This window comes from Monodelphis domestica, chromosome 1 (genome assembly GCF_027887165.1).
Source record: "Monodelphis domestica isolate mMonDom1 chromosome 1, mMonDom1.pri, whole genome shotgun sequence".
Classification (NCBI taxonomy): Eukaryota; Metazoa; Chordata; class Mammalia; order Didelphimorphia; family Didelphidae; genus Monodelphis; species Monodelphis domestica.
Genome location: NC_077227.1, coordinates 177380123 through 177400829, shown reverse-complemented (window position 1 = coordinate 177400829; position 20707 = coordinate 177380123). Strand labels below are relative to the sequence as shown.

At 46.7% G+C, this 20707-nt stretch overlaps 2 protein-coding genes across 8 annotated transcripts; one reads left to right on the top strand and one right to left on the bottom strand.

The window, feature by feature from the left end:
- Positions 1–875: 875 nt before the first annotated feature.
- Positions 876–8009, top strand: SLC22A17 (solute carrier family 22 member 17). 5 transcript variants are annotated; one of them, XM_056810055.1, is made up of 10 exons: positions 883–1096; positions 1335–1759; positions 1854–1957; positions 2244–2398; positions 2818–2983; positions 3281–3426; positions 3719–3824; positions 4058–4284; positions 4891–5002; positions 5669–8009. In XM_056810055.1, exons 2-10 carry the CDS (start codon positions 1361–1363, stop codon positions 5955–5957), a joined length of 1704 nt encoding a protein of 567 aa, XP_056666033.1. In that variant the 5' UTR covers positions 883–1096; positions 1335–1360; the 3' UTR covers positions 5958–8009. The 5 variants fall into 5 exon arrangements, with proteins under 5 accessions (XP_007479893.1, XP_056666033.1, XP_007479892.1 ...); XM_007479830.3 differs by having other exon boundaries at positions 883–1193; XM_007479829.3 differs by having other exon boundaries at positions 883–1215.
- Positions 8010–12664: 4655 nt separating this feature from the next.
- On the bottom strand, positions 12665–18070 carry PABPN1 (poly(A) binding protein nuclear 1). 3 transcript variants are annotated; one of them, XM_001369290.5, is made up of 7 exons: positions 17431–18070; positions 16768–16882; positions 16083–16150; positions 15532–15638; positions 14848–14935; positions 14607–14758; positions 12665–13675 (listed from the first exon to the last, which is right to left on the bottom strand). In XM_001369290.5, the coding sequence occupies exons 1-7, from the start codon at positions 17779–17781 to the stop codon at positions 13636–13638; spliced, it is 921 nt and encodes a 306-aa protein (XP_001369327.1). In that variant the 5' UTR covers positions 17782–18070; the 3' UTR covers positions 12665–13635. The 3 variants fall into 3 exon arrangements, with proteins under 3 accessions (XP_001369327.1, XP_056666039.1, XP_056666038.1); XM_056810061.1 differs by having other exon boundaries at positions 16768–16910; positions 17431–17588; XM_056810060.1 differs by lacking the exon at positions 17431–18070 and adding an exon at positions 17081–17177.
- Positions 18071–20707: the final 2637 nt, after the last annotated feature.

Sequence of the window (20707 nt, the reverse complement as noted above, 5' to 3'; positions counted from 1 at the left end):
TTGGCCTCAGTTTCTATATCTGTAAAATAAACTGGAGAGGGAATGGCAAACCACTCCAGTAGTACCTCTGCCAAGAAAACCCCAAATGGGGTCACATAGGCTCAGAATGACTGAACAAGAGTGAAGGAAAGCACATACAAACAAGGGCCAAGGAAATAGGAACCTGTTAAGTAAATGGGGCCGTGTAGAACAGCGGAAAGAGTGCCAACTTTATCATCAAAGGTCTCGGGTTTGAGTCCAGAGTGATACTTGCTGGCTTGGGCTTTGCTGGGCTTCAGTTCTTTCATCTGTTAAATGAACAGGGGATTGGAGGCGGGGTGGGACTGTACTCCCCAGCCTCTGGGATTCCTTGCACCCTAGAATGGCCATAGAACAAACAGCAGGAGGATGTTAGGGCGAGTCAGAGGTCTTGCTGGAGATTGTTTAGTAATTTAGTAACTGCCCTTGAAATAGGGCGGTCCCCCTTTTCCATATTTTTGGGAGATTAGAAGAGGACATCTAGACTATTCCTCAGACACATAAAGAAGAGGGCATTTATTCTACTACCCACACCCCAGAAAGGTGAGGGGGTCAGGGGGTAGTAAAGCTTGGACTTGAACCCTGCAGGGCCTCTAGTCCCAGATCCAGCAAGCTTTCCTCTGTGCTGGTGTTTCAGATGAGGGAGGCAGTGGAAGGCTCCGGTCTCTGCCATGGGCTGGCTGGACAGCAGACTAGCCAAGCGCCCCCCCCCCCCCCCACCGTTCCCGGCTCCACCTTCCCCCCTTCTCCCCTTTCCCGGGTATGGTGGCTTCCATGCCTGGAGGCCACTCAGAAGAAGGGTGGATAGAGTGAGGTTCCCTCCCTCCGAGTGAGGGAGAGTCCAGGAGGACCCGGGAAGGGGAGGAGAGTCTAAAGGAAGGGGAGGAGAGAGAAAGGAGCCTAGAGCTGGAGAAAGGAGGAGGGGGGATCTAGCAGAGCGGTGGAGCGAGGGCCAGCCAGTGAGCCGGAGCAATCCGTAGCAGGGAGGGGAGAGGAGGCGGGAGAGCGGCCAGAGGAAGGGAAAGAAGAGGAGGGGCGGGGAGGAGAGAGGAGGTACCCCCCTCCCCAGGCCACAGCGGTAGGCCCCTGCTCCCTGGCTGACTGGACGCCCTCACCCTATGGGGGGAGCAGCAACAGCTCTAGGGCCATAACGACCCCTGCCCACCCCCGGAGGGGTGAGTTCCTGGCCCCCAGAAGGTGCACAGACCTCACCTCCCCAGCAGCCCACCCGCTCTCCCCGCCAGTCTTCTTCTAGTCTCCCTCTGTCATTCTCCATCCCTCCCTTCCTCCCTGTTTCTCTCTCTTGTTCCCCACAGGTCGGGTCCTCCTCACCCCAGGCTGAATGGAGCCACGGGAGGGCGAAGGGGAAGGGGAAGGGGGCCCATCGGCTCCCGATGCCCTGGGGAGCAGCCTGTCCCTGGCAGCCCCCAGCGGGCCCCCTAGCTTCGAGTCGCTGTTCTCGCAGGTGGGGGTGGTGGGGAGGGCCCAGCAGGTGCAGCTAGGCTTGAGCTGCCTGCCCCTGCTCTTCGTGGCCCTGGCTCTGGCCTCAGACCCCCTCCTCACGCTGGTGCCGCCCCTGAGATGCCGCCTGGGCCCTCCCTCCGCCAATGCCTCCGAGTGGGAGCCGACCCTCAACACCAGCGAAGAGGCCTGCCCCCCGCCCCCGCCCAACAGCACCCGGTGCCCCCATGGCTGGGACTACAGCGGGCTCCCCGTCCTCACCAACAACATGGTCACCGAGGTGAGGGCCAGGGGCGAGAGCCGACGCCCGACAGCGGGGCTGGGGGAGCGCCTGCCCCCTCCATCCCAGCCAACCCTCCTCTCCCCCTCCACAGTGGGATCTAGTCTGTGAGAGGGGCTGGGAGGTAACCCTGGAGCAGATCCTCTTCCTCTTAGGCTTTGCCTGTGGCTACCTGAGTCTGGGCCATCCTGCAGACAGGTATGTATGGGCAGGGCCAGAGAGCACCGCCCTGGGAGACCAGGCTAAGGGGGAAGTGGGCTAAGGGAAGGAGCCTGGCCGGGGAAAGAGAAGAAATGCTGCAGGAGTGGAAGGAGTCTAGTGCTCAGGGTTCTTCTGTCCACGTGGGGCTGAGCCGCGGCCCCCATCCCTCAGGCTCTCCCCATTCATAGGTCTGCCGGTGGAATCTTAGTGGTCCTGTCCTTGCTTGGGGGAAGAGGGTGACAGCTGAGGCCTGCTGTGACGGAAGGGCCTTCCCTTTCTCCAGGGTAGGACGTCGAGGGGTTATCCTGCTGGCCTTGGGGCTAGCCGGTCCCTGTGGGGTCGGAGGGGCCGCGGCTGGCTCCCCACCCAGCCTTACTGCTCTTCGATTCCTTCTGGGCTTCACGCTAGCCGGGGCTGACCTCGGCCTCTACCTGACCCGTGAGTAGAGCTCCTTCGGCGCTGCCCACCCCTCCCCTTGGCCTCCTCCCCTCTTCCTCCAGTGTGTCCAAGCTCATTCGGTCAGCAGTCTCACGGATGCTGGAGCGATGGAGCAGGCAGAGCCCTTAGAGACTGTCTAGTCATGCCTCCTCGTTTTACAGATGAGGGAACTGAGGCTCACAGATGGGCACCCACTTACCTGAGGGCAGCTAGTACCAGCGTTAAAACTGGACTCCTTTCAACATGCTTTTCATTGAATGCTGAGCCTAGCCTCAGAGGCTGCCGTTGTTGCCCACACTTCAGGTTCTCAGCAGATTCCTCTAACCTCCACCTCCCGTACCCTCTTCCCATGGCACCTCTCCTCCCCCTCTCACACTCTGCACCTTTTTCTTCTGGATCTGGCCTTGCCATATCCCCAGGCCTGGAGTTATGTGAGCCCTCCCAGCGGCTCCGAGCAGTCCTGGCAGGAGAGCTGATGGGAGTAGTGGGACAGTTTCTGCTCCTGGGCCTGGCTCTGGCCTGCAAAGACTGGAGACTTCTGCTCAGACTGATCACAGCTCCCTGCATCCTCTTCTTGCTCTATGGGTCAGTACTGCCCCCCACCCCCCTCCTCTACCACTTAGCCTAGACAACTTCTGCTAGACAGGTGATCTCCCCCACCCCAATCCAATCGCTTACTCTGCCATTGAGGTCTCCCGTCTCCCCTTCCATCCCTGCTCCCGAGGCTCCCGTCCCAGCTTCATCTTACCAACAATAGGGATTTCATGTTCCACAGGACTAGCAAAGAAATATCCCAGGATAGGGAATGGGAACTATGGGGAGCCTTCTTAGTAATGAGAGCTCCTTTCTCCTTCCCTCCCTCCCTCTCCCCGGCCCGTCTAGCTGGCCAGGTGTCTTCTTGGAGTCTTCAAGGTGGCTCTTGGTGTCTCGTCGGACCACAGAGGCCCAGACTGTGTTGAGAATTCTGGCTCAAAGGAACAGACCAAGGGGGGAGCCCCTGGGGGATGAAGCTGAAGAAGCCCTTCGAGGTGAGAGCCCAGGGAAGAAGGTGAGAGGGCTCTTAGCTGGTGAATAACATGGAAGGGTATGTACTTATGGGGGGCTCTCTGCATACATACTTGAGTCTTGGACAGTCATAGAGCCCCTCTCCTGTGGAAGCCAGCCTCAGAGAGAGCTCTCATTCTAAAAAAAACAGATCCACACATCCTAGCAGGGTTTCTGAGGACCAGATCATGTCTGTAAGTTTAGGCGTGTGCCCACATAACCACCTCGATCTCTGGAGGAGACTTCTATGTCTTTCTCTTTCCATTCCTCCCGAAGATTTGGAGAACACTTGTCCCCTTCCAGCCGCTGCCCAGATCTCCCTCTCAGCCTTGCTTAGCTGTCGAAACATTTGGAAAAACCTGCTTATCCTGGGCTTCACCACGTGAGCATTGAGCAAAGTGGGAAGGGGTGCTGGATGGTGAGCAGGGCCATATAGATTTAGCTGGCACCAAGGTCGGGAGGTGGGAATCAGGGGAGACCTTTTGGCCCAGTGGGCTAGACCTAAAGGATTCCACAAGAGGTTTGTAGCTTGTATTCTGGGAAACTGAGGGTAGGAGTTCCAGCAGAGATGTGGGATCAAGGCTCAGGGCGTTTCCATTTGTCTCACCCCTACAGCTTCATTGCCCATGGGATTAGGCATTGCTACCAGCTTGTGGGAGGAGGAGTGGGACGGAAGTCCCAGGTCGACTTCAACCTGTATTCCCTGCTGGCTGGTGGCACAGCAGGCTTGGCCTGTGTCTTCCTGGGGGTTACCGTTGACCGTTTCGGCCGCCGGGGCATCCTGCTGCTCACAATGACCTTCACCGGCATTGCCTCTCTTGTGCTGTTGGGCTTGAGAGATTGTGAGCATCCCAGAGCCATGACCGTGCCTGTCCCTTCTTCCCATAGGGGTTCCAGCCCATTTCTGGGGAGCCTTAGGCTATGACTCTATCAGATAAGCTAAATCTCCTGACCCTGTGCCCAAAGTACACTTTTCCCATTCGTTTTTCTGCCATATCCAACTCTCCATGACTGAATTGGGGGTTTTCTTGGCAAAGACTCTAGAGTGGTTTGCCACTTCCTTCTCTAGTTCATTTGAAAGGTGAGGAAACGCAGGCAAACAAGATTGAGTGATTCGTCCAGGCACACAAGTGTCTGAGGCCAAAGTTGAGCTGAGGAAGATGAGGCTTCCCGACTCCTGGCTTGGCACCGCCTACCTGCCCCATACCTCTCTCGTATATAAATCCTCCTACCCCACAGATACTTCTTCCCACCACCTTTTCTATCACCAACTCCGTTCTATTTTTCTGGTTAGTGGCAGTCCTCATTCTCATCAACAAACATTTGTTGAGCACTTAAACTGTGCAAAGTACCACACTAGATACTGAGGAGAGAGTCAAGACCACAGGCCTGCAGAGACCCCTCTGGGGTCTTTTTGACTCTGACACCTCTTCCCTTTGTTCCTTCAGATCTGAATGATGTGGCTATCACAACGTTCTCCATTCTTGGCCTCTTCTTCTCCCAAGCTGCCGGAGTCCTTAGCATCCTTCTTGCGGCCGAGGTCATCCCTACAACAGTCCGGTGAGAACTAGGGGTTAGACTCAAGTGGGAACGGGCCAGCTCCAGTCTGGTTCTACAGGAGGTAAGGGCAAAATCTAAGACTGTCAGTGGATAGAATGCTGGCCCTGAAATCAGGAAGACCTGAGTTCAAGTTTTGTCCCTGATATTTTATTAGCTAAATGACCCTGGGAAAGTCACCTCTCTCAGTTTTCCCTCTATAAAATAAAGATAAAACCACCTGCTATAGGATGTTATTTTGATGATTAAATGAGAGATGTGTAAAGCACTTTGCAAACTGTAAAGCACTAAATAAGTGTTACCTATTATTATTATCCTTTTTTTTGCTGGTTTTACATATCAATACATTTTTAAATAATCATTTTCTGACATTTTGCTATCCATGTTCTCCACTTCCCTTCCCAAGATGGCAAGTAATATGATATAAATTATACATGTTATTGTCTAGTGCATAGTTCCATGCTCATCATGTTGTGAAAGAAGACACATCTCTCTTACAGTAGAGAAAAATCTATAGAGGCATTCTTCTTCTTAATATTGATATCAGGAAAGAGATAACGAAGGAAGGAGACAGGATAGGTCAGTTCTAACCTGGTGAGGAGACGTTGCATTTAGAACAGGTTTAAGGTCCTCAGACTATGTCTGAGTTTCATTTTTCCTCTTCCACAGGGGACGGGGCTTGGGCTTAATCCTGGCACTGGGGGCACTGGGTCAGCTGAGTGGTCCAGTACAGCGTCTCCATGCTGGTCGTGGTGCCTTCCTGCAGCATGTGGTCTTGGCAGCCTGTGCCCTCCTCTGCATCGTCAGCATCATGCTGCTGCCTGAAAGCAAACGCAAAGCCCTTCCAGAGGCCCTGAGGGACGGAGAGCTCTGTCGTCGGCCCTCCTTGCTAAGGCCACCCCCCCCAACCCGTTGTGATCATGTCCCACTGCTTGCCACGCCAACACCTGCCCTCTGAGTGCCATGGGGGGATGCTGACAGGAGAATGGAGGGCACTACTTTTGAAATGCAGAGGCTAACAGATGCCATGATGGAGATAGGAAACCCCAGAGCATGCCATGCTGGTTATAGGAAGGCCAGGGTACGCCAAGAGTGGACCACAGACATGAAGGAAGTTGAGTGAACCTTCTCCAATAGGAATATGGAGTTCACAAAGGCCACACAGAAAGCAGAGTTCAGCACATCCCAGCCTGTGGGATGCCACATTTAGACAAGGGGAGATCAAAAGCCTGCTTCCCTTACTCCTCCCTGCTATTTTGTGGTCCCCCTGTCTGGGGAAAGGATCATGGATTTCCGTATGGTGATCCCCTTGCAGAGGACACAGGTGTGGACTGCAGTAAGAGCAGCAGGGCTCTCTCTAACCTCACCCAGGGATACACAATAAAGAAATTTTAAATGGAAGAACAATGAGGAGTCTGAACTTTCCTCCTCTTTTTTTTTTTGGACTGTCCTGTACGTGGCCATCTCTTGTGAAGGGAGGGTGTCTCTGAGGTCTGAAACATACCAATCCCGTATCCCGCCATTTCCTCCCTCTCACTGGGCTCTGGAGAAATGATTTTTGCTACTTTCCTTCATCAGCTATTGTCCCATGAACAGCTACTAGAACAACTCCTAGGGATGGAAGAGAATAGCCTTAACGGGGCTGGAATATTTCATTTGGGGATCTGTTCTCTCCTGTTACCACACCTAAATTCCTTCAAGAAAGATTTAGATGCAGGAATGGGAAGCGGCTGCCCAGACCAGGAGCTGATTATCAACCCCATGAATTACTTCATTCATGCAACAAAGATGTATTGAGCCTCCGTGTGTTCTAGGTCCTATGGGAAGAAATGAGGAGGCACTGCATCACAGGTGCCCTCTGCCCTCAAGAAGCATATTATGATCTGGTTGGAAGTCAACACATGTCAAAACTAAACAATACCAAGGCAATTCATGTAAAACAGCAGTTCAGAACCCTGCAGCTCATCTCGGAGCCTGCTTACTCAAATGTGAAATGGAATTCTTATTGCTTGCACTCCCTATTTGATCATGTTGGTGGGAAAGAAATGCTTGTAAACTACAATGTTCTAGAGAAATGTATGCTATTATTATTACAAGTGCCATAAAAGTTTAGAGGAAGAAGAGAGCACCTAGAATGAGAGGCAGAGTAGGAGAGTAGGATAGTGTTGGGACTTAGGGTCAGAGGTCCCGAGTCCAAATCCCTCCTCTATCACTGCTTATGTGACCTTATACCAGTCCATTCTCTCTGAGTTTCAGTGTCCTTAACTGTAAAACAGATTGAATGAGATAAATTTAAGGTCTCTTTCAACTCTAAACCTATCATCCTTTGATTAGTGTTCATTGGGATGTTAAGAGCTGAATGGATCTTTAGAGGTTAGTCCAATCTCCTCATTTTACGAATAGGGGAACCAAGGTCCAGAGAAATAACTTGTCTATAGTCACTGAAGGCTGAAGTGACCAGAAGACCTCACTGGGGGTGTTTGGAGAAGGTGGGAGAAGGGATAAGGATCTCCATTTGGGGCTTGAAAAGTAGGATTTGTTTAGGTAAAGACCAAGAAAGATACTTCCAGTGTGTGGGCAGAGCATGAAGACAAGAATCGAATAAGCATAGTATTTTCAGTGGTCAGTTGTTTTAGGCAAGAGATAGTAAGAGCTCTTTTAAGGAAAGAATAACTGCAGGGCTATGTGGACTAATAAAATCATATATGAGAAAGCACTTTTGAGATCTTTAAGAGGAAAAAATCCCATATAAACCTAAGGTTGTTTCCTATGGAATAGGGAAACAAACCCCTTTGTAATTCTTCATTAAAAGGGCAGTGCTCTTAAAATTTGGACCAAGAAATTCTGGGATGCACAGTCACTGGAAGTATCAAAGAAAAGATAAGTAGGAGTCAGAATTCCCCCTATCAGCTTGGGTTATGGGTAATATGGAAATAATGCCCCACCTACATCTATCTACCTCTGGAGATTTTGTGTGAACTGAGTATTAAAATCATATATGGGAAAGGTCTTTGAGTACTTTGAAAAAATCTTGTTTTTATTTGCTAAGAATTTGGCATAGTATATACTATTGAGTAATACAGTCATTTTAAAATGACAAAAATAATGTACTAATTTCCTTGTCAATGTACATTATTTCTTAACAGAACTGACAAAAGTCCAGATGAAAGAGACTAAAATGATGTTAGAGCAGTTCCTGCCTGCAGAATTTAAAAAAAAAAAGTTTAAGGGGCACAAAGGCAAAAATTAAAATTCTTTGTCCTGGAAATGCTTATTTCTAGGGAGGAAAACAATAGGCACATAGACAAATAGAAAAGACATAAAAAGTAATTACAGAGCCTAGAGAAAGGCTAGACTCCTAGGGAGATGAAGCAAAGTCTCACGATAGGCGGAGAAGAAGCATGTAAGCTAAGACCTAAGCAATAGCCATCAAAGTTGTGAAATCACAAGGCTGCTTAAACAGTGAGGATGTTTGACAAGTATTTATTGTGCCAGTAAAGTAGTGAGCATAGTCAGGCATTTTACAATTTACAGTATAGCTGGGTAGATTAAGATATACATTCAAATTGCAGACCCAGGAAAAAGTTAAAAGCAGCAAGGCCAAGTAAAAGCCTGAATCACCAAATCCTAAAAGACTAGAATTCAGCAGGTCTCCCTGGGAACCTTGAAGGAGTTATCACACCCAAATAAAAGAAATTGTCACCTTAGTTTGCACATAATAGATATTTGCAGTTTGTATTCACTTAAGTGGAGTTGTACTGACTCAAAATCCTAAATTCAATAAGGACTGAGATAAATTCAAGGATGATGATTGATCCAGTGATGAAAGTTAGGGATATCTTGAGACACATCCTTCACCTTCTGTTGAACAGCATGGGTGTCCATTTGAATGCTCTAAAACCTTGAGGAGCTACAACATGGCATGGTTCTTTCCTTGTAGTAGTATGCAACCCCTATGTAACTTAATAGATGGTCACAGGCAATTATTGTGGCCGAAAAAATGTTCACCCTGCAGCCAACCTGGGCCTTTTAGACCCTTCTAGATTTAGACCAGTGTTCAGAGAATAGATGTACATTTCATCACGGGAGTCACACTAGATGTCTTCCCAGTTCAGTAAGGACAGCCAAACTTCTGAGCTCCTCGGCCAATTCTCAACCCTGCCCCTGCTCAGCCTTGGAAAGCCCAGAATCGTGGCATCATAGTAGGACTTCAATGGAGTCCACTTTTACAACACTGCCATAAATGCTCAAAGATATCAGAGGCAAGTGACCTAATTAATTGATCAGATTCTTAAGATAGAGCTAGGTGGCCAAGTGGATAGAGGTCCTCATGAACTTATAAGTACCAATCTGGCCTCAATGTGACCTCGACCAAATCATTTGTTTACCACAGCTTCCTTAACTCTAAAATGGGAATCATAATAACATCTACCTCACCAAGTTTGTGGAAAGGTTCAAATGAAGATGATTTTAAAAGTGATCAGCACTGGACCTGGCACATAGATAACTTAATGCCCATTCCCTTCACTTCCTCTCCTCCCCCTTTTCTTTTTAATTTTTAACAAAAAGGTACAGCACCAGCCTCAAATAGTTCAGAATTTGAAAGTACATGTGTGTACATGATGAGTTGCCAGTGACTATTCTACACAGACTTGGTATACAAAGAAAATATCTAGGTCAGTGGTTCTCACCCTTTCTAATGCCGTGACCCCGAAATACAGATCCTCATATGTTGCAGTGACCCCAAACCAAAAAATTATTTTGGTGGCTACTTCAAAACTGTAATTTTGTTCAGTGGATTAAGAGCCAGTCCTAGAGGCGGGAGGTCCTAGGTTCAAATCTGGCCTCAGCCACTTCCTAGCTGTGTGACCTTGGGCAAGTCACTTAACCCCCATTGCTTAGCCCTTACCACTCACCACTTACCAATACACAGTATTGACTCCAAGACAGAAGGTAAGGGTTTTTTTTTTTTTAATTAAAAATTTAAAAAAACAACTGCAATTTTGCTAGTTAAGATTCGGAATGTAAATACCTGATATGCATTATGTATTCTCATTGCTACAAATTGAGAGGTTGAGAACTGCTGATCTAGGGCTTTTCCCAAATACCGGATCAGGTAAGGCTGGACAAGTCTAGTAAATGAACTGGGTAGGTTGCCCTGTGGGGTACATAACTTTCCCTGCTATTATCTGTAAGGAACCTTTAGGTCTTGCCACCAATGTGCTATTCATACAACCAAGCTGACATACTCCAAATATCTCTTGCCTTCAAAAAACATTAGGCAGGTTGTCCGATGTCCCCTTTATTTCCCAGGGAACTTATTGGTAATCTTACTTATGAAAGATACTATTTTCCCTTTTACCTTTTATGCCCCTTACTGTCTAAGGCTTAAATATTCACCAACCAGAATGGGTACACTGTGTATGGCTCAAGGCAAAAAAGTAGAAATTCGAAAGGATAGGAATCTGAATCTTAAGATAAGAACTGAGATTCATTGTGTAACAGGTTACTTTTGTCATCACCAACCCCCTAAAATATTTTGCTGTGGAAACACCTTAACTGTATATATGAGTTAGGAATAGCTAATTTATACTATTTGAAATGTTAAACTCCAATTTAAAAATCAAATATATGATTAGCTCATTGGGGAGTCCGCCAATGGAAAAAAATAAAATGAATGGCATGAGAGGAGGGTGGTCCTAGGTCAAAGAAAATAGTAACTTCTACCTCAGTGAAGATTGGACTAAGAAAGGAATGGGGGGAGGGTGGTACAACTTCTAACAGCAGCCAACAGAGGCACAACACAGCTCTGATCCACAGGATCCCTAAGAGATGAGATTCTCTAAATTCAAAAACAACCATGGGACAACCAACCATGAAGGAAAATTCTTAGACCAACTTTAACCTACAGAGGAAAATTCAGCTATTTAGCTAGCAAGCCATACTCCACCCTCTGGTGGATAGGTAATATTGCTTTAATCCACTTCACCCTCAACTAATCCCAAATGCCACAAATTCCTTGGCTAAATTTATTCAAACATCAATCCTCTATGAATCCAAAGGTCTGGTCTGGGGAATACAAATCTGTTCTCAAATAATTTAGAGGAGAAAAAAAAAGTGAAACTATTATTAGTGGATAAAATGTCTAGTACCTAATACATGCTATGTAAGTTCAGAGATCATTATGGGAAAGTTGAATTGGGGTAGCAAATCTTGGGTAGCAAAAGTGGCACATGAGATAAGGAAAAGCATCATAAAATGTTTACAGAACATAAACTTCACATCTGGTTTAGATTTAAATAGTTATGGATGGGCTTGGGGGAGCTAGGTGGTACATTTGGTCTAGTTCAAATCTAAACTCAACATTTACTAGCAAGTCACTAAAACCCTTTTGCCTCAGTTCCTCATCTTTAAATGGGACACACTAGAGATGAGCAATGAGGGTACTCTGATTTGAATTTCTGGACAATAAAGGAAAAAAGGAGACTTAAATGCAAAAGGCAAGTTTTAGAATTGAGTTGAGTTTTAAGAAACTCTAGCTAGAGGCAACTGGATGAGTTCCATGGGCAGAGCCAGGCTGAGGGATGGGAGGTCCCAGAATCAAATATGGTCTCAAATACTTCATTTGACCCTGGGCAGGTCACTTAACCCCAACTGCCTAGCCCTAAACACTTTCTGCCTTGAGATTGATACTTAGTATCAATTCTAAAAGGAATTTTTTAAAGCTATAGGTAAACATTAATTCAAGACCTTGTGATAATCCAAAATATTTGGTAAGAATGCTACGATTCTAATTATTATCCATAAATCTTTAGAATTAAGTTTACTTTCACAACCATTAAAACTGAATAAATTAAAAATAATTTAAATTCAGAGTCTTATAGGTAGGAGAAGTAGCCTATTAGCCTAAGGCTTAAGTGAAGCTGTGGAGACAGCACCTAAAACCAAATGTGTACAACAGTGGTGTCAAAAACTTCAGAAGCCAGCAACACTTACCCAAACCCAATTTAAAATGTAATTAGATACAATTATTAATAGGCATGTTGTATCCTCTTAGAGTGGCAGAGTACTTTCAAAAGCATGTCTTACGCATTCCTTTGAAAATACAAAACAAAACCCTGGAATACAGCACTAGGAACCTAGAAGAAAAGCAAGCTTTACTATTAAATCATTTATTGCTTTCCTTTCATTACAGATGCTTAGCAGCTCATTGTAGATTTAAACAATTTTTGTCCTTTCAAATGAGGAAATAATCTGAAACATGGGCATGTGTGGAAATGTTAACCACCAAATAAATATGAGGATATTCTTAAAAGAAAAAAATGGAGAGAATAACAAAGTAACCACAATAAAATGTTAATATGTGGTTTTCTAAGGTACAGTACATAAGCATTTGTCATCTACCTAGCCACTTGGGTTTTCCCAGTCTTAGCTTACTTTCCACCTATCAAATGCCCAGGAAAACAACATATAGCTCAGAAAACTAGTTTGCCTCAATTACAGACTTAATTATCCCAACTACTTGTAATTTAATGCCTACTTTTAAATTTTAAGGGGCAGATCTACCTCCATAACACCACCACTTCCGACCAAGGCGGGTTGGCCTTCTAGGAGAGATCTAAGGGAAACAAATATTTCTTGCATTGAAAAGAAGACTGTACACTATTTTCAAAAAACATTTTTATTTTATTCATGACACATATTAAAAAAAAAACAAAAAATTCCTCCCACCCCTGGAAATACCTAAAAAAATAAACAAAATCCCCAAACCCTCCCCTCCATTCCCTGTTCCCACTTCCTCCCACCCCCTCCAAAACCAAATTAAAAGAAAAAAGAAAAAAAAGAAAAAGAAAAAGAAAAAACACCCACCCCCCCATCCTCCCCAAACAAGGTGGTGCATTTCCCCAAGGGGAAGGGGAGTTTACACTGGAGCCGCTGGGAGCGGAACGGAGATCTTCCGGCTACAGAAACCTGCAAAGAAAGACACTCAAAACAGAAACAGAAACACAAACGGAAACAAAATAGATCACCAGGGAATTTCTGGAGGGTCAGGAGTAGTCCCAGGGATGAAGGACAGGGAGCTAGGAAAAGGGAAGGTAGGAGGGGGGGGGGGGATTGGCAGGATAAGAGGCAGGCAGGAAGGAGAACAGGGAAGAGATGGAGGGAGGGTAACAAGCAGAACAGTTTTGTGTCCTTACATACCCTTGGGTAAAACCTTCCCCACCATCCTGCCCCCACCCCTGAGCAGCCCCAGTGGGTGAAGTGAGGAGGGGAGGCAGGGGGGAGGAGGAAGGGAACAGCTTTCGTAGTCGAGACTTGTCCATGTCGAACCCCCAGAGTGAATGAGCAGCCCCCTGTCCCATTCCCTGGGGGCCCTTCCCCTGACCAGACCCTCAGAAGCAGGTCCCTCCTCAGCAGTTAGTTATGGGATTCTCCCCCCTTCCACAGTATATCTTTTTTTTTTAAAAAATATTTTTTTTCCATCAAGGTCATCTTCTGTTTTTCTTTTTTTTTTAATTCTTTTTTTTCCTTCTTTCTTTTTTTTCCTCTCTCTCCTCCTAATACACACTTTTTTTGTTTTTTTGTTTGTGTTTTTTGTTTTTTGTGTTTTTTGTTTTTTTTGTTTTGTTTTTTTTTTAGTAAGGGGAATACCATGACGTCGCTCTAGCCCGGCCCCTAGAAAAAAGAAGGAGAGTTGGGTGTAAACATAGTTAATGGACATCTCAACACAACCCCCTCCCATGGTCCTCCTACTAGTCCGACTCTAGTACCTGTCTAAGGGGGAAAAGTGAAAAACTAACACCTAATATCCCCCCCCAAAGGGAACAAATCAGCAGAAGGGAAGTCATCTGGATAATGAAAAGAAACTACAAAGCACTCAAGAGAGCATGTCCCAGTAAGGAGAGAGGAAAAAAACTTGAGAGGTTCAGGTCCTAAAATATTCCAATAGTTTCCAACCTTCCCCTGGAAGTATTCATCCTGTTGCCCATGAAAGACATTACCACCACAAGTCCCTTTCCTAACTATTCAAGAATCAGGTAGCAGCATTTCTGAAAAGCTAGAGGCTAACTTCTCACCTATATGTTAAGGAGATTAAAGGAACTGAGCACCTATGATCTCAAAGCAACTAACATCCAGAAAATTATACTCCCTAAAAATCCTGGCAGAGGGTAGTAAATATAACCTCAATATCCTCATTCAGGACTAGGGAGATCTAATCTGGTTCTGCTATTTTCTTAAGAGATACTGACACTTTCAATCCTTTCCCACATCCTAGGGAAAAAACTCAAGTCACCCCCTCTTCCCTTCCCACAATGGACACTAACACCTGGTTCCATACCTAGCCTTCTGTGTAGACACCCTCATGCTAGTAGGTTTATAGTCCTACTAGTAACTATGAGGGAGAAGAATAGGAAGGGATTTGGGAAATAGAAGGGACTAACTCTCTCCTCATTACTGTTTAAGGACTGGGATGCTGTATTCAAGTTTGCCGTCACACACAAGCAAGGATCGAGGTCCCTATAGGGAGTGAGGACTTGAACCAGATGAGAGGCAAGGAATAGGACTCATGGGGAAGAGGAGAGAGGAGCAGCCCATCTATCCTGACCTGTAGACTCGGCCCCGGGGTCTGCTGTTGAAGCCGCTATAGAATCGAGAGCGTGAACTACTGTAGTTAGTAGCCCTGGCACGATATCGGGCACGTGGAAAACCCCGATCTGTGGTGCTGATCCCCGGCCTATTGGTCCGTTTTGGTATCACCTAAGCAAATGGAAAATGGTCAAGCCAGGTAAAAGGCAGTTCTCAGAATTGAAATGTAATACTCAGAAGAGAAATTGAAGTGTGCTTACTTTGATCTGTCTTCCTCTGAAAAGAGAATCATCCAAGGCCATCGACGTCCTGACTGAATCTTTATCTGAAAATTCTATATATGCAAACCTGAGAAAAGGGAAAAAACAGGTGTATACATTTCTAAACATTAATTTAGTTTTTCTAGTTTTCTGTATATCCATATCTTCCCCCTAAGTCCACCTATACTGCTGCTAGCCCTGGTCAACTCCTGACAGGAAGGCCATATGATCTAATGTATTCTGGTCTATTGACAAATATGTAAAAAGCATCTATGTGAAAACTGTACTAACCCCAGGGGAACAAAAGCAAAAACCAAATCAATGCTCAAAAATTAACTGATCCCTCAAAGAGCTTACATTCAACAAAAACAGGGACTGAACCTGTGCTTTCACTGGTAAAAAGGCATGTCCATATGAAGAAACTCCTCCTACCAATCTAGGCTGGCACTTTCTCTACAATGAGTAATCTTAGAGAGTTGATTAGAACACTGAAAAGTTAAATGACTTGCCCAGCATGTGTAAGAGGCAGAACTTCAACCCAAATCTAATTGGCTTCAAGACCAACTCTACCCAATACTAAAGAAGCTGCCTCTCCACATTCAACAATGTACAAGATAAAACATATACCTGCCTAATTTTAAAATTTTGATGAAATGAATAACCCTGTGCTCTACCATCGCTTACCCCTTAGGATGGCCACTGAACTTGTCACAAAGGATGGTAACTCGATTAACTGAACCACAACCATGGAAGTGTGCCTCCAGCTCTTCTGCTGTTGCACCATAGTCCACCTAAGCAGAAAAAGACAATTTTCACTGATAGGACAAACACAACCTAAGACAAACACTAGCTGTTAGTCTAGTGTTGGGGGTAGGGAGGATGGGGAGGAAAAAAAAAGGGGGGGGGGTTTGAGCCTCCTAAATCTAAGAGCTAACAAAAGGCAAGCGGAACTACAAAATCAGAAACATTCCCTCTTCTGTCCTAACCCATGTTTTCTCCATTGCAATTGACAACACTTCTAATTTCCTCATCTACAAAATATAGGACTAAAAGGCATTTACAATTTTCCCAGTTGCAAATTCTACAATTTATACAACACACCTCCCACTCCCAGCCTAATCCCAAATACCCCACAAACCCCTTCGCCTGAACATAAAGTTTTGCCTAAATAGGGCCTCTTTCTAAATCTTTCCTCAAAATAACAGCCTCTCCCATGAAAAGAGACTAATACTTACATTGCCTACATAGATGGATCGGGCATCAGCCTCCATCTTCTCCTCAATGGACATGATCACTGGGCCAGCTACAAAAGAGAGCAATTTTCCTTTTCTACTTGATCCTTATACAAACTCCCATTTCTAACAACACTTCAACAGAAAGTAACCCAAACAGTGTCACATCCCTGAGAGACTTCAGATGACTTGCCCTGAAAAAGGGCAAATTGAAGGGATATGTTCCAGTAGAAAGGAATCAGAGCCTTGCTATTACTACCTACGTGTGTCTTTGCTCAAGTCCCTTCTCCTCTTTGTGCCTCAGTTTCCTAACGAGAGGCTTCAATCAAATGACCTCTAAGGTCCTCTCTAGTTTGCATATATAGACATCATTATATTACCATTGTTCTCTTAGCACAGAAGAGCCCCTACCTAAATTTAGCACTAGAGAGCTAATTTATCACCGAGACTATACCTAAATGGGGAGTAAGGGGGTGGGAATTAAACCTAAGTTTATGGATTCTAAGTAATAAAGGCAAGTCACTAGCTTAAAGAAGAAAGAAAACATGACAATAATGCCCTCTCTAAAACCACAGTCCCTAGCAAGGTCACCAAGGAAAGATGTTTCATCTCCCTCCACTCCCCCAGACCAGTGGTTGTCCCCTCTTTCCTTCGGTTCTGGGCACTTCCCGGTGCAGAAGCCGCTCACCATTGCCTGGGGGTGGACTCATGTTCATCTGTTTCTCCACCTCGTTCTGAAGCTCCTTCAATTTCTCTGCCTCTTCCTCCATCTCCCTTACTCGGGCTTTGATGGCCTCCAGCTCCTGGGATGGGTGAGGTAGGATAGCGGGGCTTAGAGGAAACATGGAGGGGCCTCCTCGGTTTCTCTGGTCACCGAGACTGCCCGAGATAAGCGCTAGCCCCCCTCCCCCTCGAGCCCGCGGGGAGCCCCCTCCTGGGCCGCTCAGCCCCCTCCACTCCCCCTTCTCGCTCCACCTCCTCCCCCCTGCACCCCCCCCAACCTCGTCCCGGGCCGGGCCCCAACGCGTCCTGGCTCTGACTCTGGCCTGGGCCCCAGCCTCGGCCTCCCGCCCGCCGCCGCCGCCACCGCCACCGCCACCACCACCGCCGCCGCCGCCGCCGCCGTCGCCACCACTAGCCAGCCACCCAGCCAGCCACCCAGCCAGCCACCCAGCCAGCCAGCCAGGACTCCGAGTCCCGTCCTGTCCCGCCCAGCTCCGCGTAATTCCCCGCCCACGACCCGCCCGACCCCTCCCCCCGCCGGGCGCCGCCACCGCGGCCCCTCGCCCGCCCCGGGGCCGCAGGCCCTTCCCCCATGACCCTGACCTCCCGCCCGAGCACTCGTCCTCACCGGGTCCTCGATAGCGCCGTCCCCCGGGTCGCCCTCGACCAGGCCCGGCTCTTCCTCCTCCTCCTGACTGCCGGGGGCTCCTGCGCCGGGCCCAGGGCCGGAGGCTCCCGGGGGGGCACGGGGCCGGGGCGGCTCCTCCTCGGGCTCGGGCTCGGGCTCTGGCTCTAGCAGCAATTCCTCAGGCTCCAGCTCCTCCGCCTCCAGCCCGTTCCCGTAGTCCCCCGCGCCGCCCGGGGCCCCCTCCCCGGGCTCCCCCCCGGCCCCGGGCACAAGATGGCGCCGCCGCCCCGGCCCGGAGCCTCGACCGCCCGCAGCCCCCGCTGCTGCTGCCGCCGCCGCCGCCGCCGCCATAGCCGCTCAGACTGGGGCCCGCCGCCCGGCGATTGGAGAGCCGCGCCGGCCACGCTGGGGGCTCATTAGCCAAACAGCCTGCCCGTCACCAGTCGCTCGGAGTCCATTGGGTAGAATTACTTGGCAATCAAATAAGATCACGCCTCTAAGGCGGGGTAAGCTAGCCAAATCCTCGAATCTCGGTAAGGGAAACTTGCCTGTCAGTCAACGTCGGTCCCGCCTTCTCCCGTCATTAGGTAACAATCCTGCCACGCTGTGACGCCATCCCCCCCCTCTTCACTCCCTATGGGCCGCGCCCCCTCCCCGCACTCATCTTGACGTGTAATACGATTGGTCGCTAACTACGAAAGGCGGAACGGAACCTCACGCACACCGCCCCACGACCCTATCCGAAGCTCGTTTGCCGATTGGTCCCAGAGGTTCGAAGGGCCCCAACCTAGGTTACAACACGTGACCGCTACAGCCAAACGGACTGTCAAACTCAGAGCACGGGACCCTGGATCATATGATCGAATTCTGAGGGTGCCGCCATTTTGCTTCCTTCAGTCAATCCGAGGGCAAGGGAATCCAGAAAAGGGAGGCTGTGGTAAGGACCAGGAGCTAGCTTCCAAGGGCAAGCTGCTATAATTGGAGTTTTTGTAAAAAGATTCATGAACCACAATACCCTGTTCAGGATTCCACTTGCATTCAAGAGTGACTGCTTCGTTCCTGACCTGGCCTTTCCAGGGCCTGTTGCCATGTTTCCATAAACCATAAACCACCCCTATAAACGTGAATCAGGCCAGCACACCAATTTAGCCTGTCAATTGTCTCTTAAGAGTTGTCACATTTTCACTTTGATAGTAAGGAATTAGTTACCATAAGAAAGTTTGTAAGCTAACTGATGATAAGCATTGTTTTTTTGTTTTTTGTTTTTTGTTTTGCCAGCCTATGGTTCAAGATTCATCTTGACATTCAAAAAAATGAGAGATGGCAAAGTTGAAACACCATTCCGTAGACATAAGTGCTATTTACAGCTCTACACTCCCCAACTCCTTTTCTCAAATCAGCTTTAGGCTCCCCATTCCCTATTTACTTTGAGACAAGACTGAATCACTGCTTTGGTAACAGTTTCAAGTACAAGGCCACACACAATGAAGGCAGAACTAAACCAGATTATCAAAGATGTATTGGAGTTTGAATGTGTTTTACCTTAATACAACATAATGTCTTTATCCTGCAAAAGCCCTTCTCCAGTGCCTAGTGGTAACAGAGCTGATCAGGGGTTCTCAAATACTACGACAATAGAGTCCAGGTATAATCTTTCTGGCAGGTCTAACCAAAGTGGAAAGGTTTTTAGTATGGGTCTGACAATGGGCTGTGACAAACAGACTCTAGTCAAGTTTGAAGAGACATCCTCAGAAGGTTGGTCACCAGATGAACTTTTTTTGGCCCCATCTAAACTCATGAAAGATCTACTAAAGTGATATAGATAGGAAAAGAAGTAACTGAGAGATAAAATACCTCAGATAAGTATCATACTAAAAGATAACTCAAGTAGCACAGCTTAGTACCTGCCTAGCATATAGTTAGCACCTAATGCTTTTTGATTATCAAGTATCTTAAAACTTAAGAATTAAATTAACCTTGGCTATAGGCTTGATGGGATCCAAACCACTCTAAACAAAGTAGTTCACAACATAAAATAAACAAGTGAAAGCAGAAATGCATTGGTTCTGTAAATAAGTTCTTGAGTATAATGATTTTGGGAAAGCTTTTACTCTTGTCATTATTCCAAATTAAAGATTTTATATCAGAGAGACACTACGGATGCCCTGAATATATGTTGGTACACCTTATTAGAAACACTTTTGGTGTAGTCAGCACCCTATCAAAAACCTCAAAACAGTAATCATGATACATTTACTTACTCTTATTTGACTACAAGGTCCTTAAGTGTAGAGACTATCTTATTTTCATATTTGTATACCCAGTGCCTAACACATTTGGTTAATTACCTGGCTTAACAAATGTTTGTTGAATTGAATATTTAATAAAAATAACACTTCCTAAGGAAGTGAAGAGGTCCTGAGGATGGTAAAAAGGAGAAAGTTGAACTATTAGAAAGAAAGCTGGTCAGATGTATAGTGGGAGGTTGTAAGCAACAGTTTTAACACTGGGGAGAAGCAAGAGGGGGCAGATGGTCAAGAGGGAGTAGAGAAAAAATGCAGGAGAACTTGGCTAGAATTTGAAGTTTGGGGGAGTAGATGAGGGGTGGCAAAAGAACTCCAGATGGGGACTAGATGTTCTTCAATTCTTTGGAGAATAGAGCACAAGTAAATTCTCTGAAACTACAAGAGGCAATCAAGATAAATAATAGGATTTCCTAACTATGGAGAGGATTAATATTTGGAGCTGGGAGAAGGTAATGAGTTATATTTCATAAAAACTGGAATCTTGTTGCCTAAAGAATTTTTTTAATTAATAGATTGGGGGCAGAAATTATTTGAAAGAGCCCTGCTTAGAAGCAGAGGGATGGAATATTTGGAATCTATAGCTTATATAGAAATTGCCTGGAGTCCATAAATTCAGGGAATTAGGGAAGGAGCAAAAAACATATTTTTTTCATAACTATACTAAATATAAAATAAGCAGCAGCATTTTTTAAAATTCAGAACTATGGTTTCATTGGTAGGGGAAACTCTCAATGAAAAAACTCCCTCAACCAATGTAAATGGGCAACTGTTCATGAACCTATAGTATTATCAAGAGTTCTCCTGGGCCACTAAGAGGGTTAACAGACTTGCCTGGGGTCACAAAGAGTTATGCATCAGAAGCTAGTCTTTCTGACTCAACCAGCTTTACCTACTATATCACACTGCCTCTAAGCAGAATACTTAGGCAAAACTAATCTACCAATTGAAGCTCAGGGCTTGAGAACCATAGT